Below are 26,726 nucleotides of genomic sequence, written 5' to 3'. Positions count from 1 at the left end.
ATACGGTGTCTATGTGAACGTCGTACCCCTGTCCATTGAATTTCTTTGTGCCGGTTTCAGGCAGAAAAATTGTGAAACAAAGAAAATAGGGGAGGTCTCTCGGCCATAGGGTATGTGTCATTGGTCTCCCACAAAAGATGGAATGAAATTCAAATATAAGTCACTCGCCCCTCCACAAAGATGGTTACTATATGTCCCAACTGAAGAAACTAAAATTTTACAGGTACCGCGTTAGTTCGCTGCCTGATAATCCTTCTGGCAAAAGACCTAAATTTGCTTTGAATGAATTTTTTCTTTTTTAGGGGGTTGGAAAACGAGCTATTTTAAAACTGAGACGTCTTACCTTGCCTGTGTCTCGTCCTCTGGGCGTTTCCCCCTCTGCTACATATGAGGACGTTGTCTTTGATTTAATTCCCCCTACTGAAAAGGAACAAGATACAACAGACGCTATTTGCCTTGAAGCGCTGTTGTTGGCATTCCATTGTGATTGGTTAGCTCATAGTGGCAAAAATCTTGCTCAGTTTGCACCAGCTGTACTGAAACGTTCTTTAAGCTTGATAATTTTTCTTAGGTGATAACAATGTTTTTCTGTTCGTCGACTATGGTCCACATTATTCCGTGACCCCGCGTTATGTAACTTCATCGTACTTTTACGGCTTTCAAAATGTTCGACATATCTACATGGCACGCTGGCGTGGCTACTCGCGTGGTCCACCGTGTGATGTAACACTGTAGCAATTTTTAAAGGATATCGTATCAAAAGTGAGCTTTCCACTCGTGATTCTTTAACCCTGGGAAACGCCTGTGAGTGACTCACAATTCAGCGAAAAAGTTCAATAAGGCTGTAGCCTCGCGCGTGACTCACTTCTCACAATATGGAGAGCTCGCTCGCGTGCAAATAAGGCGTTTTTCATTAAAGCCAATTAAGTCTTGTTTTTCGATTGTAGCTTCATGAAGAGTTTTTACTTTTCATCATATGAACAATTTTTTTTTACTTTGCCCCCTGTCCATTCTTCTTTTAACAACACATCTGCTTTTTTGCACAAGAATTTTTTTAAAAGTTTTGCTGTGATCGTGACAAGCGCATTGTACAATAGATCGACTTTGATTGGCCAGTTGTACCATAAAATATATAGTTCATGTGTTCTTTGATGCAGTTTTGGCAAGTGTTCAATACAGCATCAGAGTTATTTTTAGGGAACAAAGGCCCTTGAAATTAAAGGTTTTATGGCAAAATAGATGACTTTATATCCTCTTGACCTCTGATTCGGAGCTGTCAGTCGCATTCTACGTTGCATTGTGTGAAAGGAGTCCCTACATTTGTAACTCTCTCCTGGAAATCGCTTCAGGGCTTGCGTCGGGATATTTGGAGTGTAAAATTACGTTAATACACCGTGTTGACGAGGTACATTTTTCATCAAGATTTACGGTGACACAGGCCAAGAGACCAACAGAACTTCTATTTAGCTTACTTGTTCTATAAATACTGCATTGTACTTCTTAATATATAGGTGACATTCGTGACTCTTTAAGTTAGTAAAAAGAAGAATTAGTGTTATAGACCGGATATGGCTAAGAGGATCTTTTGACCGCCTAAGGACCAGACCCTTCAGCAAAGTAATCATTTAATAGATCATAGGGAACGGTTGAACAATCGAAGTGTCAGCTGTCATCCAATTTGTCTTCAACTCTGTCAATAAAGCGAAAAATTTGCTTTAGATTCTTCTGGTTTAATGCACGTGCACACGTCAGTTATCATACATTGTTCACATTTGTTGTACCTTCTGCAAGACATGCAACTATTGTCTGCCGGCACACATCCAAAATTAATACCGAGCTAAAAATCCATAGTCCATTGCACTATGGAGCTCACGTTGCATTTTTAAGATATATTCCAGGGACGAGATTTTATCGCATCCATACCTGCGTTGACAACCGTTGTTGTTGCACCAAAGACCTAAAAAGAACCAGTAGCTTTCAACCTGAGTCGATTTCTGTGTAGATAGAGAGTTTATTTCTCTTCAAGACAACATGGAACAGCGCTTTCAGTTAAAGAGACATCCTCTTCGGTCTTTCTTCATTGGGAGTTGGCTATGTTTCACCTTTTTAGGTAAGTTTACATCCGTTTAAAGTCCTCCCGTCCAACAGTGCCCCGCGTCAAACTTAAGTTACAAGTTTTATTTTCTTAAGCAGTGAAAAATAAACATTCACCACGTGAAATCCGCTTTTCTTAATAGGTTTCAATTAGATCTTTCTTTACAGACTGAAAAGCTAGCACTATATCAAAAGTCTTCATAATTGTCTTTAGGAATGAGGAGAGTGTAGAAAACGTTTTGTAAAACAGCCTTCTTATTTTTCCCTTTTCGAACACACGAGTTCATCACCGCAAAGAAGTCATTAAATTGGCTACTTTTGTTGAAAACTGAGGTATAATTTCACCCCTCAATTTCTCACCCAAAGAAACAAAAAACTGACGATTTTTATTTTTCTTGGCTCCAAGAAAACGTCGAGTTTGAGTTTCATTTACGTTCAAATCGATGTGGTAAACTTTTCCATACTTACAAGAAAATCAGTTTTTGATACATCAGTTTTCTGAAACTTAAGTTGCTTTCCACGTTTCTTTTTTTGCATGCAAGCTACGTCGTAAGATGCATATTTTAGATGCCTAGAGCGCTGAATAATCTATAAGAATTTCATATCTTTTATATCTGGCCAAAAAAAAAACAAGAAACAAGGAGATGGAAAAATAGGATAGGTATACCAATAAACGATAACTTAAAAAGTTTCAATTTTACATCTGTTACCTCTGTGTGATTGATTATTATGTAATTAGAACATACCACAGAAATTCACGCATTTTTATGATATTTCGATATCATCTTTCTCAGTTTCTTTTCCTCTTTTTGTTTTCGCTTTTTTCCTTGCTATTTTGTTTGAAAATGACAGACGTGTCTAGTACGAAAAAAGTGAGCGGAAATCAAAATTTAAGAGTTTAATTCATCACCCTTATAAATTTAGAATTCTTGATCAATTACGTTACGTAACAACGTGAAATGCACAAATGTTACAAATATGTCTTAAAGAGTACTTTTATGTCGCCTGAAAGATATAGTTAAGTTGTTACTAATATGATTTAGGGTTGTGCAAAGGTACCTTTGATGTGCATCAAAGGTATTATATCTTTGACGTGCTAAACATTAGACCCTTTCTAGCATCTTCAGTGATAGCTTTTAATGCTTTGATGCCTGTACATGTTGCATTCCGACTTTGTCACATCTTTTAAGTCAATCAAGTGGTCAAAAGTAATTTTTGTCCCGTGATTGGGGTAGTAAATAAATCCAATAAGAATTAGTTCAGAATTGAAAAAAAGATGAACAATCAACAAAGATTAATAATTGTCTTTCTGATCATACTGTCTGTATGATTAATGATTAGTATAAATTGAGAATATTACGTTTTCGGCGGCTGAATTTGGTACGTTTTTACGCTAACAGAAACAGAAAAATTCGATTATACACCGTCTGAAAGTGGATCAAACTGACTTTCATAAATCGCACAGTAAACCACTTATCGGACACTTAGACCTCAAGTACATCAGCAGATCAGAGTAGCAAGCTTATTCATCTGACTTTTCATAATCGTTTTCGTCTTTTAGTTCGATCCTAGAAAAAGAAATCGATTTAAAGTCCTTAAATTGAAAGTCCTTTCAGTTACATCGCTTTGGCAACTGATTTTCATTGCTACGAGTGCTCTAAAACTGTTCAGGAGTGTAAAACAAATGCATTTTAAGTGAAAGGCCAAGTTTCTTTGTTTTGCATGGCATATTTTGCAGTGATCTGTCAAATTACTGAATGTCTACGGTTTTGCATTCCATACGCATACAAACCTTGTTACGTAATGTTATGAGCAACTATCACATTATGTCACGTGATGCTACTGTCTATCACGCGAGATCGGGAGACCAGCATAGCATCACGTCTGGTGAGCGAGTAGCTACAGGTACCCCAAACGTGTGAGAATCATTGCGTAACCATTGGTAACAGAACTTCTAATAAGGGTTGGTATGGGGACTTGACGATGATCGTTATTTAATAACATTTAAAATACATCCGAACTTCTTACCTTGTCTCCCTTTTTATTTATGGTTTGTTCATAGCATCTTTGGCCGTTTGAGGGCGATTCCAGCGATTTCTGGATACGTCGTTATACCAAACAATTTTGTTACGCAACAGCGATTCTCACGCGTGAGCTTGGGGTACCTGTGGAGCAACTTTTGCATTGTATGTACCACATGGTAAAGGTGTATTTTGGCAGGATAGAGACACATTCTCTCTTGACTTTGAAGAATGTATCTTGTCAGACTGTCAAGAAATTGACCAAATAATTTCTCAATTCTGAGCTTAAATGTCAAGCCACTTTGTTTTGCACGGCACATTTCACAGTGATCTGACAGGACTTCAAGCTCAGTTCACTCAAATAGGCCTTTTCATAAGGTTTGCTGTACATTAATCATTGTTTCACGTCTTTCCCAGTATTCGGACACGAACAAACTTTACAAAATCATGCCATAGGCAGTGATCACATGTTCCTAACCACATTCACTACCCTCGATCACGCGTGGCAATTAGAGATCGGAAGACCAACATCACGTCAGTGCAGCGTGCATGGTTAGATTTCAGGCATTCTGCGTTCCGTATATCACATGGTGTGTGTATATTTCGGTGTATATTTCTGCATTCTCCGTCACGCGAGGGCAGTGTTAGGTTGAAGGTCTCCTTTCGAATGACCGGCTTTTTCTAAATATGTCTGTCGAAAAGAAAATGCCTTTTAAGTATTTTTCCTGATTAACAGGATCACACAAACGGCCCGCCAACATGTCGGATTGTAAAAAGGTGCGATCTTTACTATTGACTGTAGCATACTTCTGATTGTTTTAAAAAGCCAAATTTACGAAAACTTCACTTTTAATCTCTAGTTTCCCCACTAACTACAGTGGTAACAAAATATCTTCTTAATCTATATAAGGAGAAATCCTATACGGGAACATGTGGAATTGTAAACTGTTCTATGGCTGTTGTTTTTAAACGCTTATGATTGGTTGAATTCTCTCAACACACAAAAAACATCCTTTCAAGATGGGGTTTAAAGACGATATATTTATAAACTGTTTTTTGATAGGTTGACGGATCCTCTATGTGGAAACAGAAACATTAATTCTTGAGTAGGAAAAGGCCGAGGGGGTATTGTCGCAAAATTAAAGAAAATAATACAGTTTTAACCATGGTCATTCCCAGTTTTAAGATTTCAACATACATTGTTTGGTAAGCACTAAATGGTGATATTGGCGAGCGCCCTGATTAAATAAAAAGCTTGCATTCAACATCAAATTAACGTAACATCCGTAATGTCAGTGTAATGTGACTATTCTTTTATTCTTCTAAACAAATTGTCTGAATCCTCGCCTTCTACTTCCATTAACTAATCCTGTCAAATTAATGCAGTAATCATCTGTGTTCAATTGTTACCATCTACATTTTTCTCATTTTTCCTTGAATTCATATAATTAGAACAGGGGACATGTAAATAATAACCCTTTTAAGGGTAAAGCTTGAAAGCTTTACCTGTTCCTAGCGCCTAAATTAGCCGTCAGCTATTTGTGGCAGATCCGCTTGTACCTGTAAATTCCTTTCTTTTTTAATTTAATTACTGAAAATGGAATTATAACAGTAAAATAATGAAATATGTTCCTGAAAAGCTAAAGATCAGTCTAGTAAAATAAAGTGTGAGACCTTCATCACGTTATCATCTCACACGCTCCATTCACGTGCTGCAGTCTCGGTCAGAATTTAGGGTTACGGTGATATCTGGATTGTTTGGGTCTTTTTACCCACTGAAATTTCACTTTTCTTAAGGGTAAGGAAGTAAATAATGATGACCCCAATAAATACCAAATAATTGTCATTCCCTTTAAATTTTCTCGTCATTTTAATGCGAGTTTCTGAAGTGACTAGCCTGCCGTCACCCTGATACATCTAGGTTAATATACAGGTTTTGGTTCAGGAAATTTTCTTTGTTGGTTTGTCATTATAGTTCATTTTAGAGACAAGTTTGTCTGCGTCGCAGTGATTCTTTCCTACTTGGAGGTTTTAATTGATTTTTTTAAAAAGTTTTTGAAATTCCACAGTCTTCAAAATGCCGACTCTCCTGTATTATGCTGTATATTTTACGTGTTTCCTTCTCCAAAGCAACGGTAAATATCAAGACGATTCTGACAATGCCGAGAAGATATAAGATAAGTAATCACTAGCACGTTTCTAACTCTGTATTTTTCTTTAGCTTCAAGTGCAGCTGCCTCCCCGTCAAATAGTAGTAATGCTACTTCATCAAGTGCCGCAGGTGAGCGACGGATGAAGACATCATCAGAATTTTTGATGTGTTCCTAGTTTCTAATACTGCATTATTTTCTTCACCGCTTGCAGTATCAAGTACTTCAAGGGTAGTTCTTCGCTCGACAACTGTGTCCAGCAATTATGCTATTTCGCCAAGTGCCTCAGGCCTCGCAGGTAAGCAAAGGATGCAACATCATTGCATTTTCGATGTGGTTCTAAAGTAATCCCTTTACTAACATTGTACCTTCTATCATTTTACTTACAGCTTCACAATCAACGTCCCCCATACTGAGCACAACAAGTGTACCTCAACCCTCAAATACACCGCCAGGAGTAGGCATTAGCAGTGTTACCGGTAAGTAGTTTTTTGCTTTCCTCATGGTATGAGCGCCAGAAAGTCGACTCGCGATAAGACGCGCGCGACGCGTGGGAAGCGATTTTCCTGCACTTTCGTGTCAGACAATGTGCGGAAATGAGCAAATTTTTATGTTTTCTATAGAGCCTGAAAGTTTATTCTGCATCCATCTGAGCTTCCTTCCTATCTTTCAAACATAACATTCGTCCTTTTTATCTTTTTTGTCTTGTAGCTTCGCAATCAAGTGTCGTCATAGGGACTTCGTCACCTGCTTTTCCTCAAAATTCGAATAATACAGCGGTCAACGGTACTGGTGAGTTTTTAACACAATGCTGGGATCTTATGCAGCTTCTTTTTTATCCTTAAACATGCAAACAGCTCAACCACGACCAAAAATAACGATACAGCTCCTGCAATTAAAGTTGAATTTTTTTAAACCGCAAGGCCACAATTCAAGGTCATGGATAAGCAGGGGGATTTTCTAGGGCATTCTGACGACAGGATTTTACTTTTTCTCCACTGACTGTGCCACGAAAGCTTATTCTATTTTTTGTCTGGTTTGTCAATTACTCACTGCTTAAAACTCAACGTTAACGCATAGGGCAAAATCACAGTTTCACGGTCAACAGACTTGTCTTCCAAACGTCGTAATTTAACGTTGCTACCAAGAGGTTCGAATAATAATGATAATAATAATAATAAGTAATGGTAACAGGACTGAGTGGAGTCCAATTCGGTCTGTAATCATACGAGTGATTAACAAAATCGGACGACCGCGTAGCGGGAGTCCGATCTGTTTAATCAGGAGTATGATTATAATAATAATGATCATGACGGTCATGGTGGTGATAATGAATTGACAGGCTAAATTGTTTTCAAACCGTTAGCAACATGTCTTCATAAGTCCTCCTAATTTTAATCATCCATGCCTTATTTTGTATTTGTAGAACTATTTAAATGTTCCGAATGAAAAGAAAAAATCAATTCACTTTAACATATTTATAACGAGCCAGTCAATCCTGGCCAAGATGATCACGCGACAAAGCTCTTTTTTTAATCTCGTTGTCTGTAGATTCGCCGACAGTTGATGAAGCCTCTAGCCGAGACCTGTGGCGTACTGTTGGCATTGCTGTTGGGGTTTCATCGGGTTATCTTCTTCTTGTCGCCGGGCTGAGCTTCTATGTCGAATGGCGACGATCGAAGTGTCCATCAAAGAAATCAGAGGTGAAGAAAGTGTCTGTTTCACCTGCGTCTGCAAATGGTAAAGGATTTTCTCTTTCTTTTACATTTTATTTCCACCAGTGTTATATTGACATTTGACTTTGTCATAGCAACGTGATGACGTCACCGTCGATTGTTTTTCACGGTCATTGAAGGTTTTTTTGAAAATCGTTGTCAAGGGCTTGTACCTCCAACAGCTACCTCGACGATAGTTGAGTATGAAAGTATCTTTCGTAAACTAAAGTACGTATGCCTAATTCTGGAAAACAGAAAAGACAACAGAAAAGTGCAGCGTTTGCTGACTTCGCTGGGTTATCAGTATTTGATGAGCCTTCCCTCTTTACTAATCGAACGAGTACACGAGGTTAATTTGGATATCTTATACATGCAACAACAAATAACATGGCTTTCATACTGGCTTTAAACTTTGTTTCTTATGCATTTTTTCTTCTTTATCATAGTCAACGCCGCTTTTACTGGAGACGTTGAAGAACAAGTTGCAAACGGCCATGTTGTGGACGGCACTAACATGGTTATGAAGGAAAAGCAGAACGGCCGGTCTTTGACTTCTCACACTGACTATGACAATATGAAGTTTCCCAGGCACGATCTGGAATTAATTAAGATCCTGGGTAACGGTGCCTATGGTCGAGCCTACCTGGTGCTGGCTACTGGCATTCGTGATTGTGAAGATAAAACCACGGTTGTTGTCAAGTCGTTGCTTAGTGATGACGAGAAAGCGCGTGAAGAGTTCACTTACGAAATGAATGCGTTACGTGGATTGCAGCATAAAAATGTTGTCACGCTACTTGGCTTCTGCAACGAGGTTGAGCCCATTTACCTGATATTTGAATCAGTGAATAAGGTATGTATTTTTTAGTTAACGCTTACTAACTGATCCAAAGGGAAACAGACTCTCTCCGTGTGCACGTTTGCCCCTCTGACGTCAATTTCGCAATGCTGGCCGCATGCGCACTAAGTGTTTTGGCGGGAACTGACTGTGTATTGTACGACTCGAAGAAGCCTGAGAAAGCGCAGACGCACAGAGTTGAAAAATAATGCTTAAAAGAGCATTGAAGTTTGACGAATAAGGCAAGAACCTAAAAGCTAAAAGATCTAATTTCTCCCCTGCGTATTAATTGATTTCTTCTGTTTCTTAATATATATTCGAGTTGATTCCGGTTTGTTTGTTTTTGTTTTCGTCTTTTGCTGTTTGGCATGAGAGATCCCTAGTCTTCGTTTAGATAGTGTTTTGTGATGTCAAGGTTCTCACTAAAGAACTATTTTCTGGAAAACAACTGAACTAGAGGGGCGAATATTATTATTCAACTAATTTATCTCTTGGGTTTCTGTTTCTCTATCAGGGTGACCTAAAGCAGTTATTACTGGCATGTCAGAATAATAATCAAACCACACTGAACTTAAATCAGAAACTCGCCATCTGCGAACAAGTCGCTTCCGGGATGACTTATCTCAGCTCGCAGAACTTTGTCCACAAGGATCTCGCGGCGAGAAACTGCTTGGTCGCAGAAGACCGTCAAGTAAAGATAAGCTTCCTGAAGCTCAGTTCAGACGTGTACAGTGCCGAGTACCACAGCCTCAATAACGTTAAGGTACCCCTCCGATGGATGCCTCCTGAGGCGATTTTTGATAACAATTTCTCTGAAAAGAGTGATGTCTGGTCATACGGTGTTCTAGTATGGGAGATTTACTCTTCCGGTAAGATGCCGTATAATGATTTGTCAAACGACGAAGTCTTGAAATGCGCCCGATATGGCCTTCGCCTTACCAACCCTGATAACTGTCCTGCTAGTGTGTCGAAAGCTGTACAGAAATGCTGGGAGGCAAACCCGCTCGAACGACCGACTTTCTCGGAGCTAGTAGTTGTACTTAACAGCGCTGGAATGGACACTCACCTATGATGTCCGTTTTTTAAGGGAATGCGACTTTGGTCGATCAGGAATGATCACTTCCACTGAAGCTGAGCAAAACCTTTAGATATCCCTCAGATCCGAGAAGCTTTTAATGCAATTGGCTACGCATTTTTTAAGCAATATATTTGCTTAGCTTGAACTTAATGCTTGCCTACACAGCCTTTTTTTGTCGTCACAAAACGTTCCTTACCAAAGTGCATTAAGTGAATTGCGGGAACTGACTGTTTGCTCGACTGCTAGGTATCGGCCGACGCCCAGTAGCCAATGAGAACTCACAATGCAAACCCACAGAGTTAGAAAAAAAATCCTATTGGGTCTATTGGGAGGAACGTTGAGTGACGACACAAAAAAGGCTGAGAAAGAAATTATTTCTTCCACAGCCTTTCACGTAAGAAATGGAAGATTAGATTCCTTTAATTATAGTTTGAATTCGCAATTTTGTGTCTTGAATGAGGCATAGTCCGCGCTTGTTCAACGAAACCGTCAGCTACGAAGACTATTGATCATTTAAATTTCAGAGCCATCTTTCAAGGTGTGTAACTGGCTTTGTTTTCCAGGTTTCTGAGTGAAAAAAAACAAACAACAACAACAACAACAACAACAGCAACAAAAAATACACTTCGATGAGGACAATTCTAGTACTACTTGTCACGTGTTGCACTAGTCTTTTTATGGCTGTTTAAAACATGATAGAAATTTCTTAGTTGTTGTTTGGCTGCTTTTGTGCTAAGGAGTATAGCTAGGAGTATACTAGGCAAAAGTGATAACGCATTTATAGTCAATGGTCCTTTTGTTTGAGTACCTATATGGGCGCCTCAGTTTTTCCTGTCTAAACAGTTTGTGTATGTAACAATTATCTAATGTATTTATTTTGTTAACTTAATCGCTGCAAGCTTTGACAGTTCCACAAAAGAATAATGCGATATTATACAAATGTATCAGCAGCAAGGTAGCGTGAAATAAATTGGTTTCAAAATACCCGGTTTTATTGTCCTATTTTATAATCCATTCAATACATTCGCACCACTTGGTAAATCTTGGGCCACAATTTTCCACTGATTTTAGTAGATAATGTACAACATTAAGTAGACACTTGTATCAAGTGGATCCCATATTAAGTCGACACCGTTTTAATGAATTGGATCCTATAGTAAGTGAACAATTGTATTAACTGGGTATCTGTCAGTTTCCATATTAAGTGAACCGCACCTGCATTAAGTGGACACCATATGAAGTCGATATCAGCATCTGTATTGACAGGGCACTGGCATTAAATGGACACCTATATTAAGTGGAAAACTTGCATTTAACAAAACACGAATTAAGGCAAAGCCTACTCCCACTTTTTCTGTTGAACGCATGCACTTATATACAGACGCTACTACGTATCTGATTAAGAGAACAATTTAATATTAAGGGTCCCACGAGAGTTGCGAATCTTCTCAAACAGACAAATTCTCCGAGCGATAAGCAGTGCAGCGTGATATTCAAGAACATAAAATTGTTCTTATAAATGTTAATGTACATAACGTCACGAAAGTCCGGCTAAAAATGAGTTTGTTGGCAGAATTTGAGGAAGCTTCCAAATCTGGCCCCGAAGGATTTTGTCTTGTTTTGTCTTCTTGTCCTGAAGATAAAAGCAAATTGGATAAAAACTCCGTTAGCGAAATAGCTTTGAAGTGTAGTAAAAATAAGTTACACATGTCTATGGCTTTGAAAAAAGGCGGTAGTTCTTGCAAGACAGTGAACAATATACAACAAAAGATCAAAGAGATGTTCGGTGCAATCGCTGCTTTCTTCATTCTTTTTCCCAGCAGACACTCTACTTTAAATACTAGTTTGTTAGAGGGTTTGCTATCAAATAATTCTCTGGATCTCATGCAGACCAATAAGAAGGTAATAAACCTACTTTATATCAACTGACAGTTAGAATTTGACGACTAATAGGCAGAAAAAGTGTGACGTCACGTTACCATGGTAACAAAATGTCTGGATCTTATCGATCTTTCTTGAAAGAGACGACCATTTGCTTTGTCGAACGATCGGCTATCGTTTTGTTCCTGAGTGAAATCATGTACTGAAAAGCCATACATGTCAATTTTCCCCATTTTTTTGTCATATTTAAAGGACCACGGTTTCTTGAGATCCAGAAACTTTGCTACCATGGAAGCGTTACGTAACGACTTCTACTTTCTATTCTGAGCGATAAAAAGTTGAATTCGGGTGAGCGTGGCAGCGAACAGCTGAAAAAATAGATCAGTTGAGGTTTCAAGGTAACTGACTCGCACCAACCCCTCCCCTAAGTTCCCCTAAGTCAACATTGGCACTTCGTTCTCAATGCAAATAGAGCAAAATTGTGACTTAGAGGAGGGGTAGGTGGTCGGTTACCCGGAAACCTCAATTGATCGAACAGATGACTCTACCTTTTACTTCGAGATGCACTGTCCTTTGTCTCAAATCAGTACGAGTCGCCACAAGACAAAAATATCGCCCCATGTCACTGTATTGTACATCCTTGATACGTAGAGATCCATTAGCGTACGCTCTGTATTTCTCTTCGTTCAAGGGTCGGCCTCCTTGGTCAGCCTTAAGCCACTTAATTTTAGGTTTTGGGCTTCCTGTGGCAGCACAGTGGAACCAGACAGATTCATTAATGAAAGCGGTCTGGTTTCTTGGCTCTATCAGGAACCTTAACGGATCTGTTGAGAACACATTCATGTGGTGATGCTTTCAATATTCAAGTACCCTCTGTTCGCAGCTCTGTTTATGATCATGTTTTCTAAAGATCTTCACGACACCTCTCCAGATTCTTTAGTTGCAGCAATTAAATAATTTAAACATAACTATTTTCATTGGCAACTGACTAACACTAAATATTAATTTAGTGAATCATTTCATATCCAGTGATCTATTCTGGCCCTGAGTGCGCACAGATATAATATAATTGGCTCACAGTAAATAAAGTACAATAGTTATGAATCCCTTTAGAATTTCTCTCTTATATGTTTTGGTTAACTTTTTTGGACCTGAGCGTGCACAACGTTCCTATCATTTTGAAATTTCTTACCAATAAAAAACGTCACATTAAATTCTTCAGTTACAGTTTAACCTGCAGCACCGTTGCTCGGTTAATTTTGGATGTTTGCGGCGTTCATATCCGAGTCTCCTCTCCCAACTATAATGGGCTCGATCATCTTCCATCGCCCCTTTGTTTTGTGCTCAGGAAAAGCTAAATTAATGGACCATTTTGGATATATTAAAATTCATACTTGGCTCCGAGGCTTGGAGGAATAAACCAAAAGAAATGTATTATTCATTGCTGAGCCTCAAGATGATTAATTTTTCTTTTGTTTTATTCCCCCAAGCCTTGCAGCCAAGTATAAATTTTAATATATAGGAATTGGTCTATTATTGATACCTACGCTTTTCACTTCATAGCCTGCCAGCAAGCTCTCCTATTTTGGCGAGCGAAGTGAGTCTCGCGAGAACGTGCGCCGGCGAAATAGGAGAGCTTGCTCGCAGGCTATTCACTTCACTTACCATAAACAGACACGTTAACATAAGTGGCCTGTGAGCTAAAAGCGTTCGACCCATTACAGATATACTGGCCAGCATCTGAAAGTGCGACCCTCTTTATCACCAATGAATTCCCATTCTGCTCCACTCTCCGCAGTTCATCTGTGCCTTTCTTTGTCCACGTGACTGTGATTGGCGGGCTGCCATGGAAATCGCACGTGATTTTTCGGCGTGCGCCCAGGAATGCGTCTACAGTGCGCTTATGGGAAGGGTTTATTTTTATGACGTCACTTTCTGCAAGGAAAGAAAATATATCGCTAATCGTTTTAATCGGTTCAGAAATCACGAAATACTCTAAGGACACACGTAAATGACAGCACGTGAATAAATCATGCTGGATCATCCCGCGTGAAGTGGTGCAGTCGTAATGAAAAAATTAATACAGTCTTTCACTTAAGAATAAAGGGGGAGGACAGAGGGAGCTTAAGAGAGAGAGGGGCCTTATAACACTCTTTCCTTGAAAAGGGTGGGAAGGGGGGGGTGCTTATTAGAGGGTTTACGGAATCTGTTTATAAATATCAAAGGGCAATAGGAGCATCGGATCAATGTAGGTTTCTGGGAAACTGTTCACCTACCCCTCCCCTAAGTCAACATTAACACTCACGTCTCACTTAGGGCACAATGTTGGCTTTGGGGAGGGGTGGGTGGAACACGAAGATATTGCTATTTTAGGTCGGTCCTGTGCTGAAGTCGTTACTTAGTGCATTCACCGATACATAAAATGCTCTTGCAGAGATATGAAGGGGATATCAAACAAATTTCCTCAGGGAGCACTAACCACAACTTATTTGTGGTGATTAACTTTATTTGAAGGCATAGCATTTAAAACTTGACAAAACTCGCCAAGTTTTAATCCATGTCTATCCCTGCCATCTGTAGCAACAGACGACAGGAAACAGTTTCAATGCCTCAATGACCCTCATTACACTGTACCATTAGTTTTGAAATTCCACTGACACGAAGACACGTGATAAAAAGATAGCAACAGAGGTGACATAACCCTTTCAAGCGACTTGCCGTCCAACATACAGAAATCCGGATTCCAGAATCCGGGAAATTTCTGCTGTGGAATTCGTAATCCGGGAAATTTGAGTTGTAGAATCGGCAATCCGGGGCTTTGGAATGCGGAGTACAGCTCAAGAAATCCGGAATCCTTCTAACGATTTGAATCCGGACTGCAACTTTCATTGAGAAAGAATCTCAAATCCAGTACCTGGAATCCAGATTCCACGGTGTGGAATCCAGGATTCGAGACTGTCATGGATTTTCTCTTACATAAAGCGAAACTTGTCATTAATTTACGAAAGACGGTTGTACATACGAATCTTTTACCTATCACCCGAAGAGTCACTTTGACTTCCTTTAAATCATGAATGTTAGTTGCAATGCAAAAATACTGCCCAGCATCCGTCATTTTTATGTCTCTTATATGGAGATTTCCATTTGCAAGCTGTCTGAATCTCTTCTTATCTAATTTTCCACGCTCTCTTCCCCAGCTGATCTCGGATGTTGGGAGGCCTGTGGCATTACATCGTAGCACAGTCGATTTGCCTACGGCTGCCGTCGTGTTTCTCGGTGTTGTTATAAAATTGACTGTAAGAACAATCAAGAAAAAATAATAATAATAAAATGTTTTGTACGATTTTTTTGGCATTATACTGACTGAGCGGAAGGAGTACCAAAAATTTTAGATGACCTTAGTGTGGAGAAAGATGCCAACAAACAACAAAAAAAATAGATAAAGGCTGAAAAATATTGTAACACAGTAAACAAGCGCAAATAAGAAACTAGCGGATTGAGAACCTCCTGGTAGAAATTTGCCACTTTAATACCCCAAAATACAAGAACCTGTTTAGTCAAGCAAGATCAAGCGGGTTGGTATAAGCGGGTTACAGTTAAATCGTGATAAATAATTTAACCAAGGAGTGTAACTTTGAGATTAGTAATTTAAATATAACAAGAACATACTATACTAAACTGGACGTAAATTCTGTAATCATTTTTGTTAGGGTTACAATTATAATACATTTGCGAATAAATACTGGATATTTAAGACCAGGGCAAAGTTAATGTATTTTTCTGGTGATCAACAATCTATTATCTCCTTCTTAGAAATTAAGAAGCTAATTAAGAACCTACGTAGCCTAACTTGCGAATAAGTACCCCACAATACAAGAACCTATTTTACCAGACTTCAAAACAGTAGGTCATTCGCTGGTGTTCACTGTATTGTTAGTGATATTTTGTGTTGAAACCTTGGTAGGGGGATACCAACTGCTTAAGGGTTGACTTCTACTGTCGCGTAATTTTTCCGTGCGAACGCATGTAAATTTTACGCCCGTGAATAAAATAGAGGCAATTTTGATGTATGAAAGGCCCCGGTTAAACGTAAAAGTTGAACGAGGTTCAACTTTTACGTTTACGTGTGATCTTCCATACATTTCCTCTATTTTATTTACGCACCTAAAATGACGTGCGTTCGGACAGATAAATTACGCGACAGTGGAAATCAACCTTAAGAGACTACAAAAACAGCCACCGCTAATTTTAATCTACAACTTACTTGGAACAAAAATCTTTGTTTTTCTAGATGTTGTTCCTATAACATTTCTAGCACCACATTCGTAGAAACCAATATCCTCAGCTTGAAGATCCCTCAAAATGAGCGTCCCGTTGACATAGATGGTGTATTTTGAATCATTTTTGATAGAATTCTTGACGTGTTCAGACCACTCGAGACCAGCGTAGTACCAATACGTTAAAGGAGGTGGTATACCCGTTGCTAGGCAATTCAAACGAACAGTTTGCCCTTTTGAAACTTCCAAACTGGTGGGCGGGGGAACTGTTATTCGAGGTGTTGCGCCCACTGCAGAAAGGGACACAAAAACATTTAACATGATGTAATGTCCAAGAATGACAATAATTATGTGACTCTTTTTTTCGTCTAACGATGCTAGTGTTAACGTTGTCACTGATATAGTCCTTTGGCAGTTGGCTGCAGGTAGCATTGTGCAGGCATGTCGTCCTCAGTTGCAGTTGGTTGTTTTGCTTAGTCGTTTGATTCATTGCTGTTTCCTGCATATGGTTGTCCGTATTTCTAAGGTACTAGCATGCATGTAGGGTGATTAAAACCATAGAATTGTAATGTGTCCTTTTTTTGTTCAACTAGCAGTGCAAACCTCGAGAATAGATGTACTATTATACATAATTGCTCTGATAAAATCACGTTAAGCCTCCCAGAAAGCTGTCCATTTCAAAGGGTGGGCGAAGCGAGGCGCGCGAGAACGCGCCTCCCTTCACGTGCGCCAGAGCGCGACAACCACGATATCCCCTTATATGGAGAGCTTGCTAAAGGCTGAAGCGCCGTCTAACTTTAAGAACACGAGAAAACAACCCTTTCCTACTGTCACACTAACTATATGTAAGTACTAAGCATGTATGCCTTCTTACCCCAAATTTCGACTGTTTCTGATTTTGCTGTGCCAAGTTCAGCGACAGTCACATAGCAAGTGTAATTTCCGCTGTCAGCGAAGCTGGTACTGTTAATATTCAATTTTCTCTGGTCAACCGTGATTCGCCCACTGGTTGCGCTGACTGTGACGCCGTTTTTAATCCATCTTGTGGTTCCTGGACTCGAACTAGGGCAGCGACAGCGTAAAGATAATATCGTTCCGATGGCAAACTTCTTACCGTGGGCTGGTCGAGTCGTTATTGTAGCCTCGCTGCACATACCTAAATTAAAATATAAAGTTATATGCTGTCCCTCGAATGGTAGATGGTGGCAAAAAAAATGATATGACGAAGAATGAAAGAGGGATGATCATTTTTTGATTAATAATCGAGAGTGGAGACTACTTTCAATTTTTCTCACCATAGCCAAAGATAAGCAGCAGCCAGTATTAAACTTTCACTCTAATATGTTATTAAATGTGTACTTATCCGGCCTTACAATATTTTTAAGTGTGATCTTAAGGTATTGTTCTGGTGCGCTATAACACATCATTCCATCGGATATCTCCCATTAAAACCCTACTTCATTATTGTAAGTGCGATATTCATTAAAATTTTTATTCAAATTCTATTTTGAAAATAAGATTATCGTAGCTGCCCCTCTTGTTTTGATTTTTTCCCTTTCTGAAGAACATTATATAAAAAAAAAAATAGAAAATCTGGTCAAAAAGGCACGGACGAGGAGTGGGTGGCCGGGGGGGTGCAAATACCATCAAAAGCAAGGAATATCTATTGCCTAAGACTAGCTAATGCTTTGCAATATGAAATTTAATGAAGACGTCCCCCCCCCGGCCCACCCTCGGTCAGTGAGCATTAACGCTTAGTCCTTAAAGGGCATGTAAACCCAAAAATGCTACAATTTTGTTTGATATGAGTAGGATGTATACCGAAAGTACTTCATAAATCTTCTATCTTTTTTTCGATACAAGCGCATTTTGACCCGAGAAATCACCTCTGAAAGTTCACTTCGTCCGCCATTTTGATTCCGCCATCTTTGTTGTGACGTCACGAGTGGAACCTCTGCCCATCGGAAGTCAAAAATATCTTTGGGACCTTTACGAACACGTGTGTTGTCTAGTTTCCTACAAGAATAATTTTTTGGTTTGACAATGGTAAAGCGGTGTGTCGTTGGATCTTGCGTAATAACTCGAACAAAACAGGGCATTTTACTCATTTTTCTCCAAAAGAAGAAAGAATTCGGCGCCAGTGGATTAAATGTGCAGACTTCTTACAACCTACGGAACACTCCATAATCTGTGGCGCTCATTTTGCACACGAATGTTTCGAGGATTCTGGGATGGTAAAAATGGGACTCAAAGATAAAAGAAGCAATTTGAAACGCGATTCGGTGCCCGCAATTCAGTCCCAGAGACCCGAAGTATTGCCCAAAGCGCGTAAATTAGCGGACTATGGAGAGCGAAGAAAAAGAAATACCGGCGACTGCGAGTCAGACTCCTGGCAAAAGGTCACGAACAAGTAGAGCTGTACACAAGTTATCAGTTTCTAGGGTAAGTACGCCAATGTAATAATTAAGAAGGATTTTTTTCGTTAGGTCAGTATTAACCGTTCCCCCTTCCTCAAGTATATTCAACCTTTTTTCACAGATATTGGCCGGTAACAAACGTGCCTCCGTCGCTGCGAACGCCGTCACGTCAGCTTCTGAGTCTATGCCCGTCGACACTGAAACAAGTGCTTGCTCTGAAGATGTGACATCGCCCAGGTTTAAAGAGGTAGCAGTTCAATGTGATATTCTGCACGAAACGTCTATAGGTTAAGGTAGGTTACGCTTAGACATAATCTTACCTCGCTTTTTTCTTGCCCCCTAACCGATTATCTAATGTAGAATCTCTATCCAGCAGGCACACAATTAGAACCCTTGAGAGAAGATTTTCAAGTGCAGTGCGACCTTATAGTTACAGCTCCTTTAAGCACTAGTACACCAGAATGCAGCCCTGTTAAAAGTCTAGGAGGACGCAGCGTGGACGATGACAAAGATTTCGATTATGTTCAACCGACTGATTTGTCTCTTGAGGAAGCCGAGGTCGACCTTGAAGAATATGAGGGGAGTCCGTCAAAGTAACTTACCGCCGTACACTGGTTATGTTTTTGAAGAGATATCGCACTTTGTTTGATTGCTTTTTTTTCTTATTTTTCGCTGATGGTTTTCACTTCTTATTCGTTAAAATATAGGTTAATTATTGCAGGTTTGGTGGCTGTAAACCAATGTAGGAGGTGCCAAAATCCGCAGGAAATCTTTGGCGTATTTTGTTTACTGCACAGAAGGGAGCGCCACTCTTTCTGCCAAGATAACCCCAACACCATCGCAAAAGTTGGCGATAAGCGATGTAGCGAAATTTTCTAGACACGAACGAGAGGAAAAATGTTGAAATAAATATATAACTACGAATATGCAGTCATATTTAAACTGTTCATAATTTTTTTATGTATATAGTGAAAATTTCAGAACTAGTAAACATACTCGTGCCCTCTATGACTGTCTGTGCCATGTTGTTGCCTTTATGCGTAATACGCCGTTTCAAGGACCCTCACATCCAAGCAAGTAGACTGAAATCCCGGATGTTCTGTTATACAGGACATTTGGACCCCCGTTTGCTCTTCAATTTTTTGCCATATTTGCCCTATTTCATGACAACATACGTTTTCGGGTACTGAAGGCATCGTCTGACACATTCCACACCTAAATTACAATAAAAAAAGTAAGGACCTCTTTCATAATGGCTCGATTTCATCCTAGTCTCATGATAAAATTACTGCAAAATAAAGGCAAAAGGTATAAGCAATAAAATTTAAGTCACAGAAAAAAAATTACCAGTCTGTGTTGCCAAGACGATCCGTCTGACTTTCGGTTTCGTCCTCACGGCTTTGTTGTTGTTGTTGTTGTCCATCATCTCGTTGAACTCTGCGAGGCTCATAACGATAGGGACGCGGATCTGTGTCTTCAGAAGGTTCTGAAGTTTCAACTACATCGCTGTCATATAAATTTACGTCGTAAAAATCACTTTCGTCGGATGAATTCTGCTCTGAACTATCCGAACTCTCACTTATCGCTCGATCGAGCCGCAATAGTGATAATCAAGTTGCGCAATAGACTGGTTCCACTCGTTACGTCACAGGTAATTTCATATTGTCAACCGGAAGTTAATCTGTAGTAGAAAAAGCCGTGTTTTCGCCTTAGGGGCATCGAATTGGCAGAAAATAATAGCAAAATCGTTTTTAGAATACTTTTTTACATATTAGGGGATAAACTTGTATTTTTGGGTTTACATGCCCTTTAAGAACGGTTGTTTTTTAAGAAAACGAAAGACTCAGTCAATCATTGATCAATTTTCATGTTTTTGTCTGAACGGCTCATCCGATGAAAAAGACTGATCTTTCGAGCCACACACCAAGAAAGACTCTGGCCTGGTTCCTATCAATATTTCCAGCCGTGTTTATGAGGTTATGGACAATCTTCTTTTAGCGATAGATATTTTAAATCTTGAATAAGATTAAAGTTTAAACGGCTTTGAACTTTTACGTAAAGATTCCATGAAAAAAAAAAAAAAAAAAAATCAAAACAGGAAATTCCGAAGTCGAAAATCGACTTTGGGCCTGCTTAAACCGCTAGTTAAGCATCTTTGGGAATTCAGTTTCTCTTTAAGGTCTTAAAAAGCTTTATTTGTTAGTGTTCTATCGATAACATCGAGTAGCAACAATGGTAGCCACCGTGTAATAATAAACTATTAAAATTCGAGTGAGAATACCGTTAAAGTAACCTTGTTGGGTTAAACAATGCCTCGTTGTGGGAAATTCATTTTTATTTTCACAAAAATTATATAAGACTCTAAAAAACAATGGAGTTTAACTCTTTAATTCGGTTTCGAAAACAATTACTTTGAGGAAGTTTTCCGCCAAAAATACGGTGGCTTTTTTTCCAGTTCAAATGAAGGTGTTTTACTTATGAACAGAAAATTGAGAGTTTTAATAATCTCATCAAAAGACATTCTAGACATTCTTTTAAGAAAGTTTGAGTGGTTCTTTGTCAGTATAAAAATAAAACTCAATATTTGTACCGCCTTAAATTAGAGGAAATATTTGGACGAAATCTTCTGTCATTTCAAGGACCAGTCAAAATGAGCACTCTCGCAGCATTTAGCACGTCGTAATTACATCAAAATAAAATTTTGACAAAGTGCTCTGGTCTTATGTTCACAGTGTGAATTTTATTGCGCTCAGAAATGAAAAAACTGCATTATAATGACTTCCTTCCCGATCAGTAATCATTTTTTTAATTTAAACTTTAAACCGTAATCTTTGATTAACTTGTACGTCATCAGTGATCGCCTTTCCTTTAAAAGCTTCTTTATATTACATCTATTAACTACACTATTTAGGCATGAAAAAGGATCTAGATCTATATCTGGCGTCTTTTAAACACCGTTACCTTTTCAGAAAAGAGTCTTCCGTTTTCTGACAGTTTGGATTTGACAGAGTTAGAGACTCAAACTTAGGTCATTAGTTACCCGGGCAAACATGTATATACGCAACTTGCCTGCCACATAATGGAGTTCTTGGAAAATCTTCATATCATATGGGGTTACCCTTGCTTTATTTAGATTTGTCAGTCAGTGCTGGGACCACATCGAAAATTGAGCAGATTTTAAGTAATGTTCACAAATGAACTTCTTTAGCTTACACATCCTCGCGGACCAACAAGATGCTAAGTTGAACGCTAACCCTCGATATGATATGTGAAGTCTATGTTAATCTCAATCGCAAATAGCCCCCGTACCTTAAAGGATATAATTCTTTTCATCGAACCGAACTCAGGAAATATGTTATGATTTTTATAACCAACGTTGCAATGTTCAGGACTAAAAAAGGATAAGCCCAAGAAATTGTGAAGTTTTCAAGATCCCCAAGAAATGAGCAATCCTGTCACTTTATCAACACCCTAAAAGCTTCCAACGCCTTCAAATGAAAGCCTCTTTATGAACAATTCTGCACACGTGCTTTTTCTTTTTACTTTTTAAATTGACTATTTTTGAATCGCCCATGAAACACTCGGTGCGCCCTTCTTTAAGGAACCTCGAAATAACGAGGGGCCAAGGGACAGGCAAAATTTGTTGGCCATAAGAAGTTTTCGTTATATCGTTTTTCATATATTTTAATATTACTGGGGTAAAGACAATCGTTCGTCCGAGGACTTCGTTAAATGGAGATTCGTTATATCGAGGTTTGACTGCACCTTCGAATGCTCTTGGAAATAAGCAGTACTCCCAGGAGCATTTGGAAACAATAGTTGAAACCCATTTATTTTGGGGGGGGGGGTGGGCAAACACAGCGTAATATGGGGGGGGGGGGCTGGAGAATGGAAAGTAAGAAAGTATGCTTGTCGTATGCGGACAAGACATTTCGAGGACGCAGACCTTTGAAAACTTGAGTACTGCTACTCTTGGACTGCTAAAAAGACGACCTTGCCAAAATTCAGAGCGCTCAGCAGCTGTGCGAGTTCATTGAAACGAAACTGGAAAAGTTTTACATAAGAAAAAGTTTCAAATCCCACAGGACTGGATCAAGTGACACTAAGATGGCCGCCGTTTCATTGTATTGGGACACCAATATGGCGGAAGTGACGTCACGTGTTTTAACACATGACGTCACATCCGCTATTTTGGGGGCTTTATAGAGCGTTAAAAGCGCTCTATGAAGTCAGAAGCTGCCATAAAATTTCTTGTTATTTGTTACGAAAATTACAGTATTTAACTTACCCTCAACAGTCAGTTTTGCAATGCGACTTCTCGCCTTTCTGCGTATAATACCACTTCTTTTAGCTCTGACCATCGCAATACACTGGTAACTCCCTGAGTCGTCCAAATGTGTGTTAGCGATCCTTAGGGAACCGTCATTCCGAATGGTGAATCTAGCCTGTTTTTCTGTCCTTATAGTCTGGTTATTGTGTTGCCATTCATAACTGATTTTCCTGTATGTTAAAAGCACTGAGCATCTGAAAACAACATGGCTTCCTGCTTGGACTGTTTGTGAAGTTGGATGACGGAGAAACGTTAAACTTGCTGCTGATACCGTAAGCGAAGAAACTAAGAGAGAACAGCAAAAAAGAGTTGTCAAGCAAAGAAGTGAAAAATGTTTCGATTTCTTGCAAGATAAAGAATTTTTCCAATCGTAGGTGCTGCCAGCTTATTGAACTTACAGCAAATTCCAGAGTGTTGGAGTAGCCTTCCATCCAGAGGTTCTTTTGGCTCGTCACGTAATCCTTGCACGTTCGTGGCGAAGGACCCTAATAAGATCTAAGAACGTCTGGGAGACTACAATAGTTTTGGAGCTGACAAACCTACTGAGTAGAAAGTTAGTGCTGCGCAAGCCTTAAACAGTTGTGATGCGATGATAATCCCGCATTACACAGTATGAACAGAAATACAATTTAGGGTCTAGATTTTTATCCAATTATCGTCAATTACCAGAAATTAACATTATCGCAGGTAGTCCCAGTTATAATGCGCAAAAATAGTAAGGCGCAAAAACTAAAGAGGGTTTATTTAATGCACTGTCGCCGGCTAGTATATGCTCCCCATTGCGAGGCAACCCTCAAAAAATCAGATTTGTAGTGCGGAAGGATTCTTTATGGCAGATTCGTTTCTGGTCTTCTCTTGGCTTGCGAAAAAACCTTCCATTATACGTGAACCGGGATAAGCTGTGCGAAGAGCCCTTATGGCTCTTAGCTCTGCGATGCCTAAAATAAAACGTTTTCTGCGACAGCTCGACTGATTCTAAATTTTGTTTTACATTTTTGTATGAACCCTCTTGGATCTTCCTTTAATGCAGCAAGCCCTCCGCCCCCCCCCGCCCTCCCCCCCCCTTCCCCACGCCAACTTCCAAACAACAAATCATATGACCAGTTTCGGTATAATCCCACTTCTGGAATGTTTTTTTGAAAACACAACTGTAGTTAAGTTATATTCAGTGGATAAATATTTTTTAACGTTTATTTATCACACCTCGTTGACTTACTTATAAAAATAACATAAGAAGCAGTGGCCGATGCAGGGGAGGGGCCCGAGGGGCCCGGCCTCCCCCTATTTTTAGACCAAACTGAGGCCCAAAGGGCCGGAAAAATTTTTCTGAGACTGGGTGCCCCCCTTATCTCAGGATCTGGATGAGCGGTACCCCCCCTTATCTGAAGTTCTGCATCCGCCTTTCGAAGCATACCCCTGCATACTGTGCCACGACGTCGGTCAACGTGATACGCCTCTGCGTATCGCAAGTTTATCCTACATCACGCTCGCTTCAATACGTTTCGTACTGGATAGAGTTATTTTCATGGACAGACTAGCTATAGAAGACTCAAGAATCAACATTCTTAGCCTGACCATGTTTACGTTGAACTCGAAAGTCTCTGATGTTAAAAAAGCCATATACCCTGTCTAGCAGTTTGACGTCTTTTAATAAGCCAATAAGCCAGCATGCAGGTCATTTTAAATAAGTCAATTTTGCTTCTATTTCTAGCTTGTAAAATATTTGATGATGATATGTTTCTTTTTATTTTTCTAGTCGCCACTAAGAGTTAGTGTATTCATTTTTTGCGCACTTTCCATACTTGGAGAAATTCCCAGAGCAATAATGTAATCTGCAGTTCCCAGACTATGAAATCGGATTCATTTGTTATGGCCAGGGTGTATTAGAAAAAAAGCAATGACTTGCCAAGGGAAAACACTTGCTTTTTTTCAAAGGAGTTGATAGGGTTTTGTATTTTAATTTAGCTGATAATCGTAATGATTGTGTTTCGAATTGCAGTGATATTAGTCAGTTTCTTTCAGTTCTTACGAAAGCTGTAGTGCTCGCTCCAGGCTCTTTCGGCACTTAACAGTAGCCAATGTCTTGTCAGATCAGTCGGCATCGCTTTTTTCTTTAGTAAACTCTCGTTATGTTTAACACATTGAATAAAGAATAAAACCGCCAGAAAAAGAAATGATTTCTCCTCCACGATGGTATAAGGCAATCCGCCTTTGTTCGTGTGTTTGCAATTTAGGTCAAAAAACAAATTTTGGAGGCCTTCAAAATGGCCGGAAACTCGAACCACTGCGTTCATAAGGCTTACTATCAACAATCTAAAAGAAAACATTCCCCAAGAGCACTGAAAAATCTATGACATCTATAATCCTTCTTTAGAAAAGCTACTTGTAACTCGTCTTTGCAATTGTCATCGACTTTTCACTTAATTCGATCCTTGCGAAGTGGGTACATTAAGATTTCCCAAAACGATAGTGCACTAGTGGTGGGCTTTGGAGCACGACAATCTCTATTAATTTCCTGCGTGCGTTTGAAACAAAACAGCACACAAATATGCGTTTGTATCGCGCGAGAGGTAAGGATTAATTTATAAGAATGTTCATCGATCTCCCCAAAAACCCGTTTCATCCGTAGACACAAACGTTTATAATACCTCACTTCTTAACTGGAAGTTTCATACAAAGTGAAAATAGCCTAAGCCCACAAAGAAAATAGATTAAGGTTGATTTTTTTAGCGGTAAACGAGTTTGGAAAATTTTACATACACTGCAACCAAATGTGATGGGTTTCACACAATTTTGGTTGCCTTGTATCTAAAGATGTATGAGACGATATTTGGTACAAATGGCTGAATAAGCTCAGTGAAGGGACTTGTCTGCGCCTTAAGAACCGGATATTACAGGCGATAACTTGTTCAGACTCGTTTAGTGCACACAGTATTGTTTAAAGGTAAAGTGATTTAGCGGCGAGCGATTGATATCCAAACGATTCTGAAAGGAATATTTGTGCCCTGAAAAAGGTTGCTTGTTAAGTCGAAAAAAAAAAAGAAGTATTCAAAAGAAAAATCTTCGCGTTTTTCTCTTGGGGCGCTGTGACACTAAACGGTGAAGTGCGTTCAGACACCATTCATTGACAACCCTGAGGCTAAGAAGGAAGGAAAAATGTGAATTGCACATTTTCACTCTCCCTTTCCTTTTGACTTTAGGATTTAGTTCAAAAACACACAGGCAAGAAGTACATTTTGCAGCAGAATGACTGCTAAGTAGACAAAATTTCATCTACAAGCATCAACATGTATCAGTAAACGTCAGCAACTTCCTTTTGAATGAACATATTACAGTAAACGGTTTAGTTTTTTGCTAGTATAAACTGTGTTCTAGCTGTATAATTACCCTAGAATTATTGGGAGTGTTAAAGCTAGAGAAGGAGATTATAAAAAGAGGAAACTGGTTTTTAAAGACAATATATAAAAAAAATTCGGTTCGGTGAATATAATCAGTTTCCTTCAGTAGTGTTGTGTTTTGTATATTAACCAAAGTATTCTACAGAGCAAGTCCTTGCTTTTATGTAACCGATAAAGGCTGGATTAATTCCCTTTGTCACTTACCTAGGAAGGAAAGTCTAATAAAGCAAGCCATATGCGATCTTTTAGCCATGAAGTGTGGAATAAACAGTCACATAGGAGCAGTATATCCGACGTTGCTTTACCGAAAGATGTGATATATTGTAGTTCTCTTTTAAAATAACCTGTTTGTTGCAATGAAAAGATGTACTCAGATTCACTGTTCGACAGAGGATCGGCGAAGTAGTGTTTCGTGCACCAATTCACTACGACACTGGACAACTTCAGTCTGTGAGGTGCCATTTCAAATATAAACAACTGGTTAAGAAGCTTAGCCGTGGAACATGAGCCAATTTAAAGGATTTTAGCCA

The 26,726-nt window shown here is 39.2% G+C and overlaps 2 protein-coding genes across 2 annotated transcripts; one reads left to right on the top strand and one right to left on the bottom strand.

Moving 5' to 3' along the window:
- The first annotated feature begins 1,837 nt into the window (after positions 1 to 1,837).
- Positions 1,838 to 10,876, top strand: LOC140943867 (inactive tyrosine-protein kinase 7-like). The gene is made up of 8 exons (XM_073392985.1): positions 1,838 to 2,110; positions 6,337 to 6,396; positions 6,480 to 6,563; positions 6,655 to 6,744; positions 6,977 to 7,057; positions 7,817 to 8,005; positions 8,427 to 8,830; positions 9,330 to 10,876. Exons 1-8 carry the CDS (start codon positions 2,032 to 2,034, stop codon positions 9,885 to 9,887), a joined length of 1,545 nt encoding a protein of 514 aa, XP_073249086.1. The 5' UTR covers positions 1,838 to 2,031; the 3' UTR covers positions 9,888 to 10,876.
- LOC140943866 (contactin-3-like) lies at positions 10,873 to 26,649 on the bottom strand. The gene is made up of 8 exons (XM_073392984.1): positions 26,401 to 26,649; positions 22,757 to 23,083; positions 16,926 to 17,207; positions 16,039 to 16,341; positions 14,808 to 15,068; positions 13,440 to 13,709; positions 12,323 to 12,598; positions 10,873 to 11,526 (listed from the first exon to the last, which is right to left on the bottom strand). Exons 1-8 carry the CDS (start codon positions 26,447 to 26,449, stop codon positions 11,387 to 11,389), a joined length of 1,908 nt encoding a protein of 635 aa, XP_073249085.1. The 5' UTR covers positions 26,450 to 26,649; the 3' UTR covers positions 10,873 to 11,386.
- Between the last annotated feature and the right edge of the window lie 77 nt (positions 26,650 to 26,726).

The sequence above is a fragment of the Porites lutea genome, chromosome 7, assembly GCF_958299795.1.
Source record: "Porites lutea chromosome 7, jaPorLute2.1, whole genome shotgun sequence".
NCBI lineage: Eukaryota > Metazoa > Cnidaria > Anthozoa > Scleractinia > Poritidae > Porites > Porites lutea.
The sequence above is the reverse complement of the archived record's forward strand: the minus strand, read 5'-3'. Positions and strand labels throughout refer to the sequence as shown.